We start from the raw sequence: 14,678 nt of genomic DNA on the forward strand, positions 1-14,678 counted from the left end.
AGAAGTTGTTGTTTACTTTTACAATGTATGTATGGATGCCTGTTCTGGTGTTTGCATGTCTATACATATGACTATGATTTCTTGTGCATGTCTATACATATGGCTATGATTTCTGAACATATGGCATTATTAAAAGGACAGACTTTTAAATGCCCAGTTGGGTATATATGCTAATCTCAGCTTTGTTAAATAAATGTTTCAGACATAGTTGTCTATTTGCTCACATGATATAACTGAATACTATTATTCTGTCTTGCTGTATTTTCAAATGTAAGCTATATTGAACCCAAGTTTGCTTGGGATAATGTGGGATATAAATGTAAAAAAAAAAAAAAAAATCAAATCCTTTATCTTCCAACTTTTAAGTCACTGCCTATCCGGCTGGATGGTGATGGCACAAGGAAAGCAAGTTTGGTCCGATGAAGACTAACTCAAAATAGCCTGTTCCTTAGCTGGGCTATAGTACTAACATATTGAAAATGTAACTTTGTACGTGCTTTGAAAATACAGCTCACTGTTGTCCCACAAGATTTTAACTTCTCATGGGTATCCAGATAATTTATTTGTGGGTTTCATTTTGGGGTAGAAAGTGATCTTGTATTTTTCTCCCTACAGTAGATAATCCCTTTTTATTTCTCCTGTGCTGTACTGCTTATAAAGAATGTGATTTCTCAGTGTTCCCTTTTCTAATTTTGGTCCTTTATTCTGTAATTGGTGAGGCCTGGTCTGTATTCTATGAGTGAGAGCAACCAAGGTGAGAGATTCTGCTGGCATGTACTTTGTGCGTGGAGCCATGAGTCTGACTTGTCTAGCTTTTCCAATAGGAGGCATACTGTGGTTCTGTATATTCACTGCTGCCTTTTTAAAAAGTACAGTTACTGATATTTGTGTGTTCAGAATTGGTGCTAAGCTTGCTACATACGTTCTGAGAAGCTTGTTTGCAGGATTTAGTGTTACTTCACAAAGTAATCTGGCAGACAATCCTTTGTCTGCTCCTTCATAAGAAGGGGGTGGAAGGAACCCTGTCAGGAACTCCAGGGACTTGAACTGGTTAATGTCAACATCAGAAAGGAGAGAAGGCAGAAGAGCCAGAGGACGGGACAAGATTACTTATTTTATAAATACAGCTTAATAAGGTATTTTATATTTGTTATAAAGTAAAGTTGAGGGATATGTGGAACTGCAGTAATTATATAATGGTGAAGTTTAAGTTATGGGATAATGCAACTTCTTTTAAAATGTCATTATTTCCAGTGTTTCCATAAACGTGCATGTGGTTTATGTTGATACAGGACAGACTGTTTACTTAGAAATCCATGATCAAGTGCTGTCAAGGCCTCTTAAAGCCTTATATCCTTAAAGCTTTAATATCTAGGGAGGAAGTGACGTCACCGATGCAGATGGCTGCCTAGCGCTCTAGCTCCCGTTCCTCGATAACTACAAAAGCTATAAAAAGCAATCACCAGCTTTTTTTGAACTGCCTGCAGTGTCCTCCATTGTTCCTTATCGAAAGCAGGATGAGTAAAGCGTCTTCGGCGTGAGCTAAAGAGCAAGAAAAGTCAGCAGGCGGCGGATCGACCAAAACCGCGAAGCGCCACGAGGTAATGGCGCCGGTCTCCCCCTCTGACTCTGACTCAGCGCTGTCGTTGGCGGAATCGCGGAAACCGCATATTAAAAAAAGGAGTCTCAGGCGAACTTCGTCAGATATTGTCTGGTATACAAGCAGACATAAATAAATTGAGGGATGAGATTCTGGACCGAATGGAGACATTGAGCTCCGATCTCCGCGAGCTGGGGAACAGAGTCGAAGAAGTAGAAACTAAGCAGGAAGAGCACTCTGAGTCCCTGCTTTCACATGAGACCCATCTCCAAGCTTTGGACCAAAAGAATAGAGACCTAACTTATAAGCTTGATGATCTTGAAAACAGGGGAAGGAAGAACAACCTCAGATATTCGCGGAGTTCCTGAGGGAGGTGAGACCGAGGATGTCCTGCAGATTGTACAAACACTGTGTGCCAGTCTGCCGGGGGCCGAGGCTGCAGGGGTGAAGATTGAGATTGATAGAGCGCATAGATCCTTGGGTCAGCGACAGGAGAACAGAGCACGGGATATCATCACCCGGTTCCACCGATATGAAGTAAAGGAACAATTGCTCAACTGCGCCAGGAAAAAGCCCAATCTGGAATATGGTGGGGTCAAAATAACTGTGTATCAGGATCTATCACAGTTCACCCTGCAACAAAGACGTCTCATGAAACCAGTTCTGGACATTCTAACCAAGGAGCAGATAACATACAGATGGGGCTTCCCTTTCTCCCTGAACTACACGTTACAGGGTGCTAAATTGAGAGCTACATCGTTGATTGAGGCTTGGACATCCCTGCATGGGGCGGGCCTGGTGCAAACGAGCAAGCCTCCAGGCGCACTAGCATTAGCCACGAAAACAAAGCTCCAAAAGTGGCAAAGGATCCCTGCCACACCTAAAAGGAATATCCCAAAAAGAAAAGTGGCTGTAGAAGAAACCTGAACTGAAGCGGCATATCTAATGGCTCGGCCAGAGGGACACTGGCTGTTACTGATTTCCTGGTTGGTAATGAAGTAGTGAATAACAAATGCCATGTTCTGCTTCAAGTTTTGCCTTGTTTGTTTATCTTTATCACTATCTCCTGCACAAGTGAACTTTAATTTCTTAATTAATAGAGGAAATGGTAACCAAGGTTGTGGGAAACACTGTATATGCTGTTATATTGTTATAAGTGATTATGAAGGGGGATAGTTCAAGGTGATGTATGGCGGGCAGGGACCAAATAGGAGGATGGGTGACTATAGACACCCAAGCTGGGTTCTTGACCCTGGTGATGACGTCAGGTAATTCGGGGGGGGGGGGGGGGGGGGGGGGGGGGGGGGGGGGGCGGGGGGGCTGGGTCGCCTGGATGTTGGTGTGTTACTTCTTCACTTCCCACTATTGGGACCTGAGCCCTCTAGTTGGTGCTAGACAGGGGGGAATGAGGGGGGCAAGGGAAGGGGGGGGGGGGTTATTGATGGGGGGAGGGTGGACTGGGGGGGGGGTTGCGGGCACCACTGGTACGGGATAGCACTAAGACATGAAGTGGGTGGATCCCACTTAGTGGGGAACATAGCTGATGTAACATCCCAGTATGAGTACTGATTTAAAAATGTTATCATATAATGTTAAGGGGCTGAACATGCCTCAGAAAAGGCAGAAACTATTCAAAGAGTTGCAGCTGCTAAAACCGCACATTGTCCTACTGCAGGAGACTCATCTCCGCAGGGCGCATGAGCGACTCCTAGCCCACCCAGACTATCCAAGTGCCTTCTTCGCTTCCTCTGCCGATGATTCCAGAAAACATGGGGTCGCAGTTTTGTTCCATAAATCAATATCGGCCCAAATATTGAGAGTTAGGAGAGACCCGGGAGGGCGTTTTTTGCTCTTGCAAATTGTCCTAGACCAAGTAGACCTCACGCTCGCATCGCTATATGCGCCGAATGAACATCAGGGGACCTTCTACGCCAAAATGAAGAACATACTAGCTACATTTACCCGGGGTGCTCTGATTTTGGGGGGTGATTTTAATGAAGTTATGGATCCTGTGTTGGATAGATCCGGGAGACCCCAGCACTTGGTATCTAAGGACTCTTTGGCGCTGGGCTCCATGGTCTACTCACTGGGGACCCTAGACATCTGGAGATTAAGTCATATGACAACTAGGGACTACACATTTTTCTCTCCTGTACACAAGTCGTATTCACGCATCGATTATCTCTTCTTCCTTGACGTCACATTAGCAGAGAGGGGCCCGAAAGCAGAAATTGGCAGCGTAATAATCTCAGATCATGCCCCAGTATGGGTAACCCTACCGACCATAAGAGCTGAGGTCAAAGACCAAAGATGGACACTTAACACAGATTTATTACTGGAGGGGGAGGTGGTGGAAGGTTGTAGGAAGGTCTTGAAAGAGTACTTGGAGCTCAATATGGAATCGGGCCCTCCCATCAGTGTTGTGTGGGATGCTATGAAGGCAGTCTCAAGAGGCTACTTTATACAGACAGCTAGTAGGCGAGTGAGGGTTCGTAGGGCCCAGCTGGCGCAGTGCTTGGAAAGGGTTCGGATCCTGGAGGCACAGCACAAACTAGGTAGTTCCTCTGCTGTTTTGGAAGAGCTGCGTGGACAGAGGCTCCAGCTGGACTCTATTTATTCCGAACAGCTAAGTTGGCTACAATCCAGAAATAAAGTTCGATCATACGAATTTACTAATAAGGCAGGTCGACTCCTGGCTATAAAGTTGCGCAGGCGAAAAGTGGACCGAACGGTCACTCACATTAGGGGCGCGAAGGGCGACTTGCTGAGCACATCTGAGGCCATACGGAGGCGCTTTAGTGAATTTTACCAGGAACTATATGCACAGGAGACTAACCCACCTGAAGATACTATCTTAGATTATTTGGCTGGGAGTGACCTAGCTTCCTTAACCAATCAACAGAGGGCTGCCCTTGATGCGCCGGTCACCCCAGTTGAGGTACAAAAAGCTATTCAACACTTACCCTCGTGTAAATCACCAGGGTTGGAAGGTTTCCCTAACGAATTCTACAAGAAATTCGCCACCGAGCTAGCCCCACTGTTGGCTGATCTATTTAACCTAATTGGGAACGGGGAGTCTTTGCCCACCACCATGTTGGAAGCCTGGATTGCGGTACTGCCCAAGCCGAATAAAGACCATAAGGACTGCGGGTCCTTCCGTCCTATATCCGTCTTAAACACTGATGTCAAAATTCTAGCTAAAGTTCTGGCCAACCGGCTGGCACCCTTGCTCCCAGCTATTATCCACCCCGATCAGGTGGGATTTGTCTCCTATAGAAAAGCTACAGATAACACTAGGCGAGTGGTCGATTTAATGTATTTGGCTAAAAGAATGAAGAAGCCTCTATGTCTCCTCAGCTTGGACGCTGAAAAGGCTTTCGACCGGGTGCATTGGCCATTCATGTACAAAGTGATGGAGTCCTTTGGGATAGGACCGCAGTTTCGTGGATGGATCCAAGCATTCTATAGTTCTCCTAAAGCCTGTATTCGTGTAAATGGAGGTAACTCAGGGATGATACCTTTACATAGAGGTACTAGACAGGGCTGCCCTTTGTCCCCCCTACTGTTTGCAATGGTAATGGAGCCTTTTGCAACCCGGCTTAGAGCCAATCCCAATATATCAGGACTCTCCATGGGTGGGAGAATACATAAACTAGCCCTCTTCGCAGACGACGTCTTGTTGTTTGTTACTCACCCCCTGACCACTTTCCCTGGGCTTCTGCGGGAGATAGAGGAATACTCGACTGTGTCGGGATTTAAAGTTAATATGTCTAAATCTGAAGTTTTGAATGTCACTCTCCCGACGGAGCTCATGGAGCAGCTGAGGTCTTCTTATGCCTTCAGGTGGGCTGGCAAGAACATTCGCTACTTGGGGGTTAACCTGAAGGCAGACCTCTCGGATCTTTTTTCGGTCAATTATAAAGGTTTGGCAGAGGCACTTATTGAGGACTTGGGTAAGTGGGGGGATCTTGCCCTCTCCTGGTTCGGCCGAATAGCAGCAGTAAAGATGAATGTTTTGCCGCGCCTGCTTTATTTGTTTCAGGCTCTCCCAATCAAAATGCCACGTAAATTTTTATCAATGCTACAGGACCGTATTATGCGCTTTATCTGGGCGGGAAAGCGTCCGCGCTTGGCACGTACGGTCCTGTACCAAGATAGGGCGAGAGGCGGGCTGGGAGTACCCAATCTGACTTGGTATTATAGAGCAGTCCAGGCACGCGCAGCAGTGGAATGGTTTCAGGACTACCCGGATAGGCAGTGGGTGCAGCTTGAACAATACACTTTGGGTGAAAGGTCGTTAGGGGCTCTTATGTGGATCCCTGGCTCGTTTAGGTCTCTGGAGGCGGGACTCTGTCCTTCTATATATGTCACCCTTTCGAACTGGGATAGCATGTTCTTACATCGACGTACAACATTGTCTCGTCTGTCCCCCATAGCTTACAATCCATTGTTTTATCCCGGAACGACAAAAGGAGTGTTCACAAGATGGCACACTGGGGGTTTACGAATGTGGGGTCAATTGTTCGAAGGTGAGACATTGTTGTCCTACCCTGCAGCCCTTGAGAAGTTCCCAATAGTGGGATCTGACCGGTACGCTTACCTTCAATTAGCCTCCTTTCTTAAGACCAGTGCAGTTCGGGTGGTTATGGCCAGGGAGCAAACAGCATTAGAGACCATCTGTGAGGGTCCACCTACAACTAATGGGCTGGTTTCTCGCCTTTATCACATCATTAACAGGCAATCCCCGAATTATACACTTCACAGGAAGAGCTGGCAGAGAGAGCTGGGCATAGATTTGGAGGAGGCAACATGGGAGAGGATGGAGCGGGCTGTGGTAAGAGGGTCGTCTCATGTGCCCTTCAAGGAAAACGCGGTGAAGGTGCTGTACCGTTGGTACTTGACGCCTGAGCGTCTCCAGCGCATTTATCCTACACTGACGGGGTTGTGCTGGAGGGGTTGTGCTGGAGGGGTTGTGGGGTGCGGGGCACAGCGGGGCACATATGGTGGACCTGTAAGAAGGTTAGGGCATATTGGAGATCGATCCACAGCAGGTTGCAGATGTGGACGGGCAGCCCAATACCTTGGAGCCCGACCTTTTTCTTATTCTCTGTGGGAGCTGTGGGTCTTTCTAGCACTCAACATACCTTTGTGGGACAGGCTATAAGCGCTGCAAGAGTTATAATTGCTGCTCATTGGAAACAGCCCATGACCCCACCCATTACCAGATGGGTCCAAAAATTGAGGCATGTCTGCGAGATGGAAAAACTCCTAGCGGAAAGGCGTAATCGAATGTGTAGATGGCATCAGATCTGGGATTCTTTTCTCCTTCATGTATAATCTGATTGAAGTCTTTTGTTAAGGTGGTGCTCGGTAGGGTGGGTGGGAGGGGGAGGGTGGGATGGGGTTATGTGTGATAAGAGTGCACATGAAGCGGGGACCAATATATATATATATATAAACTCTGAAAAATTGAAGTTCCGGAATGGTTACTCTGAATAGTCCACTAGATATTTTAATATAGTACGAATTGTTCTTTTGGTACATAATGATATGCATACCATGCTCTGTCTTGCATAGACGCTTCACTCTAAGAGACTTGTGTCTTACATAAGTGATATGTAACACGTTATGCACGATGTACTATGTTTCAGATTTTTTGTATTACCTATTAATAAAGACTTCATGAAAATTAAAAAAAAAAGCTTTAATATCTAAGAAGTATAACCTCGGCACATCAGCACACGGAAGTCTCTTCTTTTTCTGAAATTTACTTTTTATTGAATAAATGTAGCTAATTTACTCACAGTTAAGATACTCAGAAGTTAATGCCCCAAGGCAAGAGACTTCCTAGCTCCGAGAGCTGCATCGGTAAGCTTTATTGCAGAGGTGGGAGACTGGTCAGGAAGATGAAAGCAGTTCAGAGACGGGGTGTTGTGTTTGTGCAATATCTTAAGAGAAAGCATGAACGAGGTAAAAAGACAAGTTTTCTCCAGGAAAGCAGGAACATGTGTCATCCAAGGCAAGATGAAGAACATCTGGTTCATGGGGCAGAGGGTTCAAGATGAGCACCCACACGCCCAGGAAAGAAAGAAGGAACCGATAAGGACACAGCCTGAGATCAGGTAGCAGAGGTGGTCACAGAAGGAAGTCCTCGCTTGGAGACAGGTCATACCCTAGCTGACCCTCAGGATAAAGATGATAGAAATAGGAAATGACAGTAGGTAAACAAAGGAACCAAGTTTGGTGGAGAAAGGAAGGAGGCCTTTGCAGGAAAATAGGCCACTAACAATTAACTTCATAGAACAAGCAGAAGTGGCTGCAATACTACTACTAACTAACATTTCTAAAGCGCTACTAGGGTTACGTAGCGCTGTACAATTTAAACATAGAAGGACAGTCCCTGCTCAAAGAGCTTACAATCTAAAAGACATGCAAGACTACATTACACACAATGTACTGCTCATATTTTTGCAAGGAGTGACACATTAAAGGCATTAAACACATTTTAGGGCTACAACATAAACTAGTGTAAGGTTGCTGGGGCAGAACACGTGGACTCTTAAGGCATTATTTAGGAGTATACCAAGCACTACTCACACCTATATGACTAATGCCCCCTCAAAATCTCTGGTTACACCCCTGGTGTGCAATTAAAGCATCGTTTCATCGCAAGTCCTATTGTTTGCCAAGTCTTCTTCCACTTCCCACTCCTTTGTCTCTATAAGTTTATAATCCACTTATCTCACAGTGCTGTCTTCAAATCTTTGCTCGCGGCTAGTTGAAGTTCTGAAGAAAAACAACTTATATTCAGTATTCACATGTACCCCCAATACCCAACGGAGAATCCCCATTTCACCTAAGATCCAGTGGTTCAGCTTTAGTCTCAGTGGTCATGGCACAGGATCTTTACCCGATACAGCTTCAACGAAACAGGGATTCCCTATCGGGTATTGGGGATACATGTTGATACTGGATATAAGCTGTTTGCTGACAGCTGGTTGAAGTTATGAAGACAAAGATTTGAAGACAGCATGTGAGAAGTGAATTATAAAATCAGACTGGAGATATTCCTTTGGGACTATTAATGCCTGTGTTAGTGCATATGGTGAATGCAAATATAACAAAGCAGCCTGAGACTGCAACTAAGAGCTTGGAAAAAAAAAAATTCTAAGTGTTCTTCATCCTCCCCCCCCCCCCCCCCCCATACACACAAAAGAGAAAGAACAAGTTCCAATGCCATTTACGTAGATAAAAATAGATTCAGCAACTGTTAAACTGTCCTCCCTCAACCTACTTTAAAGTCTGTAAATGACTTGTAGCTACATTATAAGGAGGTGCTCTCAGGGATACATTTAAGTCAGGGGGGGGCAGGAAAATGTGCAGACTACATTTCCAAAAACTTACATGCATTCTTCAAGGACAAGCAGGCCATCAGTATTCTCACATCTAGTATAGATGCTGCCTAGCGTATATAGCTATTAGAAAATTGTAACAGTGTGCCACCACACATGTGCAAGTGTCTCCCACCCGAGTGCAGGTTCTTCAGTCTTTTTTTTTTTTTTTTCATGGAGTTGAGAAGTCACATATTGACAGACATTTTTTCAGTGTCTTCCCGTGCGGGTTTTTCCTTAGCTTTTCTCACTTTCTTCATTGTTTTTAGTTTTAGTACCTTCCCTTTTAATTTTAATAGATTTTCAGCTTTTCTTCTTTTTCACACAGCTCTTTAGACCTGAGCACTAGTGCTAACGATTCAGCCAAAACGTTTGATTTGACTCAGTTCTTTAAGGCTACTATCAATACATAGAAAATAAAATTCATTTTTCTACTTTTATCTGGTCTTTTAATTTTTGTAATTGTGCTGATCCCAGTCTCTAGTTTCCACTTTCCTCTGTCTTCTCTTAATTCTTGCCAGGATCTCCTGGTAAATTTGGCATTTTTTCTCTATCCATGTCCATCATGCAACTCTCCTCTATATACCTGCCCCCATCTTCCTGCCATGTTGAGCACCTCCCCTCTCCACATCTTAATTCTTGCCCTGTCCAGCAGCATCCCTCTATGCCCCATCCCTGCCATCATGCCCCACCTCTCCTCTCCAGCCTCTGCCACATCTCTCCCCACCTCTTCCATCCAGCCTCTGCCTTCCCCAATCCATCATCTGCTTCCTCTTGTTTCCTCCTCCTGCCCTGACACTCCTGCCGCTGTTGCTCCTCTAGATGAACAGCAGCAGCGGTGGGAAAAAGTTAAACTCACCGCAGGGCCTGACTCTGTATTAGCACGGCTGCCGGTCCCACCTCCTTGGATATCACTTCCGGTTCTGGGGCAGATTTGGCGGCCTGTGCCAATACAGAGTCTGGCCTCATGGTGGCAACTTTAGCTTCTTTTGCCACCGCTGCTGCTAGAAAAGCAGCAGCGGCTTAAGTGACGGCAGGAATGAGGTTGGGAAAGTCCAGTTTTTCCCAAAACAAACTGATTCGAAGCACGAATCAGACAGCATTGACCTCGATTTGAGCCTTTCCCTTTTGAATGCTCAAGATAGGGGATTAATTTGGCCACAATTCTTTTCTTGATGTCTAAGACCCCCCCCCCCCCCCCCCCCCAGTGGCTTCAAAAGGTGTGCCCAATGTAATCGGGCAATTTCTACCATGGACCCATAAAGTTTGTGGACTGGGTGCCTTGGGCCTGATCACCAGCCTGATTCTTGTTCTCACCATTTACAAAGGCAGTTGAGGACACAGAGGGCTCGTCAGGTCCAGTAGGCAAAACCTTTTGGCTCTTTGAAGGCCACTCCATCAACATAAGCACCAGAAGCATCAACTTCAATGGCTGCCCAGTCGTCATCTTCCACTGGGAAAGCACTGGCATCGAGGACTCCACCTCCCTCGAAATCAGGTTCCGATATTAGGCCCCAGGACCTGTCAGCATCAGATATGACACCGAGGATGCGTACAGGTTAGACTTCATCCTCATCTGTGCTGGGGGACCACTATGCTGAGCATTGAAGGAAGGCAAAGAAAAAAAAACAAACATCGGCCCCCTTCGAAGCGTGGTGCCATGAGAGCTAAGGGATCGGAAATCGCCAGTACTCGAGAAGTGCCAGCACCCAGAGAATAGCTCCCCCTCTTTGGAGGAGGTGCCGGTGCACCAGTCCTCGAAGAGCCAGGTTCCAGCTTCAGGTTCAACTCAGCCTTTGCTGTTGCCTGCCATCAATGAGTGGTACCGGGCAGTACTAATCAAATCGACACATATACCGCTATAATCCCCTCTTCATGGTTCAGTGCGGTTTGTAATTAGATTACATTAGATAGTAAGGCATTAAGAGGAAAACAGTTTCCTAAAGAGTTTGGGAATGTCAAAACTAAAAAAACCAGTCCTATTAGTAGTTAGAGGGTAAGGTACAGTAATGGTTGATCATTTTGCTTCCACTGGGAATAGGTAAGTTTTTAAACTTTCTCTTAAAGCTAAGGTAGCTGCTGCTATCCATTTTTATAGCAAGAAGGGAGTTCCATAGAGAGACGCTCGATACTGGGAAAACAGCAAAATATCTTTCGATATTTCGACCTCCGATAGGACGGAGATCATAGGAACAGTTCTTTTAGTCTATCAATACAAGCCATACAGAATGATGATACTATACAAACGGTATTAAACCAGACTCTTTCAGTTATGGGAAGCCAGTGTAGTTTAACAAGGCATAGTAAGACACTACTATATCTATTTAGTTTGAAAAATCAGTCGGGCTGCAGTTCTGTATCAACTTCAGTTTCTTCAGATACTGAGTCTTAATACCAAAAAATAAGATGTGGCAAAAAAAAATAAATAAATAAAAAAATCAGCATTTGGACCAGCAGTGTGAAAGCTTTCTGGTTAAAAAATGACCAAACTAGCCTTAGCTTTCTCATTTTAAACAGTGTTTTCTTCCGTAGATGAATAATGTGGGAGGAGTGTTAAGGAAGAATCAAGATATACCTCAAGCACCCTGGCTCCAGAATCTACTGTGAAAGTTTTGTCAATGCACAGTACTATAGAGCTTGGAACCCGAGTACCCTGTTTCTGGAACCACAGGAGCTTAGTCAAACTAAAACTGAATACATGAAAAACTATCAGCGCCCAGTTCTGGATAGCAGACATCACAGCTGATATGAGAATGTAGTAAAAGCAGTTCGCTTAGCGGGGTTTAAAAAAAGGTTTGGATAGCTCCCTAAAAGAAAAGTCCACAAGCCATTATTAAGGTGGACTTGGGGGAAAACCCACTGCTTATTTCTAGGATAAGGAGCATAAAATGTATTGTACTGTTTCGGAATCTTGCCAGGTACTTGCGACCTGGCTTGCCACAGTTGGAAACAGGATGCTAGACTTGATGGACCTTCGATCTATCCCAGTATGGCAACACTTATGCACTTATGTCTATTTTAACTGAGTAGCTTCTGTCTGATACCAATTTGATGAACCATTTATGTACAGTACCTCTGATGCCTATCTGATCCAATTTTTCAAGTAGCATTATGTGATCAACTGTCAAAAGCTGCCAAAATGCCGAACTGAAAAAGGATTACCTGATCACCTTTACAGAGATATTGTTTAACGAATGTAGGTAGGCCGAGGAGTAAGGTTTCCATACTATGTGCTGCTCTGAAGCTGAACTGTGAACTGTGTAAAATAGAGAATCTATCCAAGTATTAAAAGAATTGCTTCCTAATATAGGTTTCCAACATCTTTATGAAAAAAGGGATGATGGCCACTGGGCGGTAGTTTGCAGCCGAGGTGATATCTAATCCAGGGCCATTCAGTAAAGGTGTAATGACAATTTTTCCCATGTCTAAAGGAAGGAAGCCCATTTCTAAGAGCTTGTTAAGGCTGATCATCAGCCACTGTACTACCTCAGTTGGGATAGATGTAAATAAAATTCAGGACAGTAAGCAAGGGAACAGCAAGATCGAGAACATTTCAACAGTAGCGCTTTTACATCAACAAGTGTCTGTGGTTAAAAAACATCCCATATCTGGTCTGCCTTAGCCTCTTGAGCCATACCTCCGCTGGTTTACGAGCTCAAACCAAATTGATGTATTTTCCATTGATATAGTAGTTTTGGAAACATCAGAACAAATTCAAGTAATCTTATTGTTGAAGTAGTCAGATAATGCTTGAGCAGACAGTGGTAGCTGTTAAGACTTTTTACTAAGGAGAATAGTTTTTTTTTTAATGTCAGGAGCATCCTCTCCTATTAAACTGCTGTAATGATTTTGTTTGGCATTGGCTAACTCTGATCTGTAGTGACGGAAAGCAAATTTCCAATTGGATTTGTCCTCTGCAGTACTACTGTTTCTCCGTTGCTTTTCCAGATGTCTACATCCCAATTTTAGCTTACGTCTTCAGAAAACCAAAAGGATTTTCTGACTACCTTAACCTTTTTAGTGGTGATAGGAGCAATTTTGTCCAGGACAGAGTTTACATTAGTATCCCAGAAAGATTTGGCTGATTATTGAATAGGGATCCAAGAGGTTACCGAATCTTTCAGCTCTGACCCAAAATTGGACTCAATTTTCCTTCTGGTAGATAACAGTTTGTGCTTGGATATCTCATTAAGCATAAATCAATGATAAAATCCAGCTGAAAAGTGATCAGACCAGGGTATGGCCTTCCATTTAAATGACCTAATCAGATTAGAGCAACGGTTGCCAAATTGTGCACTGCGGCACCCTGATGCACTGCAGTGAACTCTCTGGGGTGCTGCAGCAAATCCCACCTCTCTCCCGCCACCATCTCAACTATTACTGCAGACAAAAAAAACAAAAAAAAAAACAAAAAAAAAAAAAGAGCAAGCGCAGGGCTGCAGCAGTCTTCAAGCATGTGCTGTTGACTCTGCTAGTCCTCTGTCCCCGGAACTGGAAGTTGTCAGTGGGGGCAGAGGACTAGCAGAGTGAACAGCACATGCCTGAAGGCAGCTACGGCCCACTCTTGCTTTTTTTTTTTTTTTTCCAAAGCCACTGGGACCACAGAACAGACAGCCATTGGACTTGTTTTTGCTGCCAAGGAAGTTGGATGAAAACAGGAGACGGGATGAACTCAAAAAGTTGAAGCCAATAGGTCAGTCTGTTTCCCCTTCCAATCCAAAACCTAGCAAGCAAACCTATGAGCTGCTGCATCCATGTTGTCATTCTTTATTGTTGGCAGCATTTTTTTATTTAATCTCGCTTATATTTTCAAACTTGCTGGCTTGTGCAGCATAGAGATGTACAAAGAGGAAGCGTAATAACAGAATAAACTTCTCGTAGGTAGAGTAGCAATTTGTTATAAATCGTAATCAGTGTGTCATTTGGGGGAGCTGGTTATAGGGACATCCTAGCACTGTTATATTTATGCACAGAAAAAGATGGAGACCTGTGTGGCAGTGGGGCGGAGATTGGTGTTGCGGGGGGGGGGGGGGGGGGGGGGGGGGGGGGGGAGAGGGGAAGTGGGTAAGAGGTGAGAAGATCTAAGTTATGGCCATACTCGTGCACTGCACCTTCCAAAAACAGTAAGCTCACTCATTTCTACAAATGATCTGAAGCTACAAACATTAATGGAGGAGCTGCCGCCACTCGGCCATCGAGGGTGCTTGCACCAGCTATGGCTAAGCCTCATCTCCTTCCTGAGGCACTAATCTTCCTGTGGCGTGGTCTTTGACACCTATGCCTCTGTGGGTGTCGATATCAAACCATTTGGTACCACTCTCTACATCAGGGGAGGAAGCTTCCCTAGAGTCAAAGTACCTTGGCACCCTCTTGAATTACCAGTCACAGAGTTCTTACCAACTAGGAAGGGCGTGTTGGCAGCGCAGAGTCCAAGCATTTCACACATAAATTTGGGACTAGTCTCCTGCAGTAGAATCTGAATGATGGCATTGAGATACTGATTTACAAAATCCACACACTGGTCTCCATACGGTTCTGGGATAAATTCACACACATGATCCAATACTTCTTTTATTCTTTCCTGAAGTACAAACAAGACAAAAAGGATGATGAGTGCACAAACTGAATCCACTAATTTTCTCTCCAGTCCACTTTGCCAGTCATTTATCACAAACCAATTTTCACGA

General features: G+C 44.7%; 1 protein-coding gene across 2 annotated transcripts in view; it reads right to left on the reverse strand.

Annotated features, from left to right (window-relative positions):
• The window catches only part of PSAP (prosaposin), a 210,055-nt gene that overhangs the window by 21,340 nt on the left and 174,037 nt on the right, over positions 1-14,678 (reverse strand). For both annotated transcript variants that reach the window (XM_030203420.1, XM_030203419.1), the window contains one exon: positions 14,389-14,572. In XM_030203420.1, the coding sequence (XP_030059280.1) occupies positions 14,389-14,572 (184 nt within the window). The remainder of the gene's footprint in view (positions 1-14,388; positions 14,573-14,678) is intronic.

The sequence above is a fragment of the Microcaecilia unicolor genome, chromosome 5, assembly GCF_901765095.1.
Source record: "Microcaecilia unicolor chromosome 5, aMicUni1.1, whole genome shotgun sequence".
Lineage (NCBI taxonomy): Eukaryota > Metazoa > Chordata > Amphibia > Gymnophiona > Siphonopidae > Microcaecilia > Microcaecilia unicolor.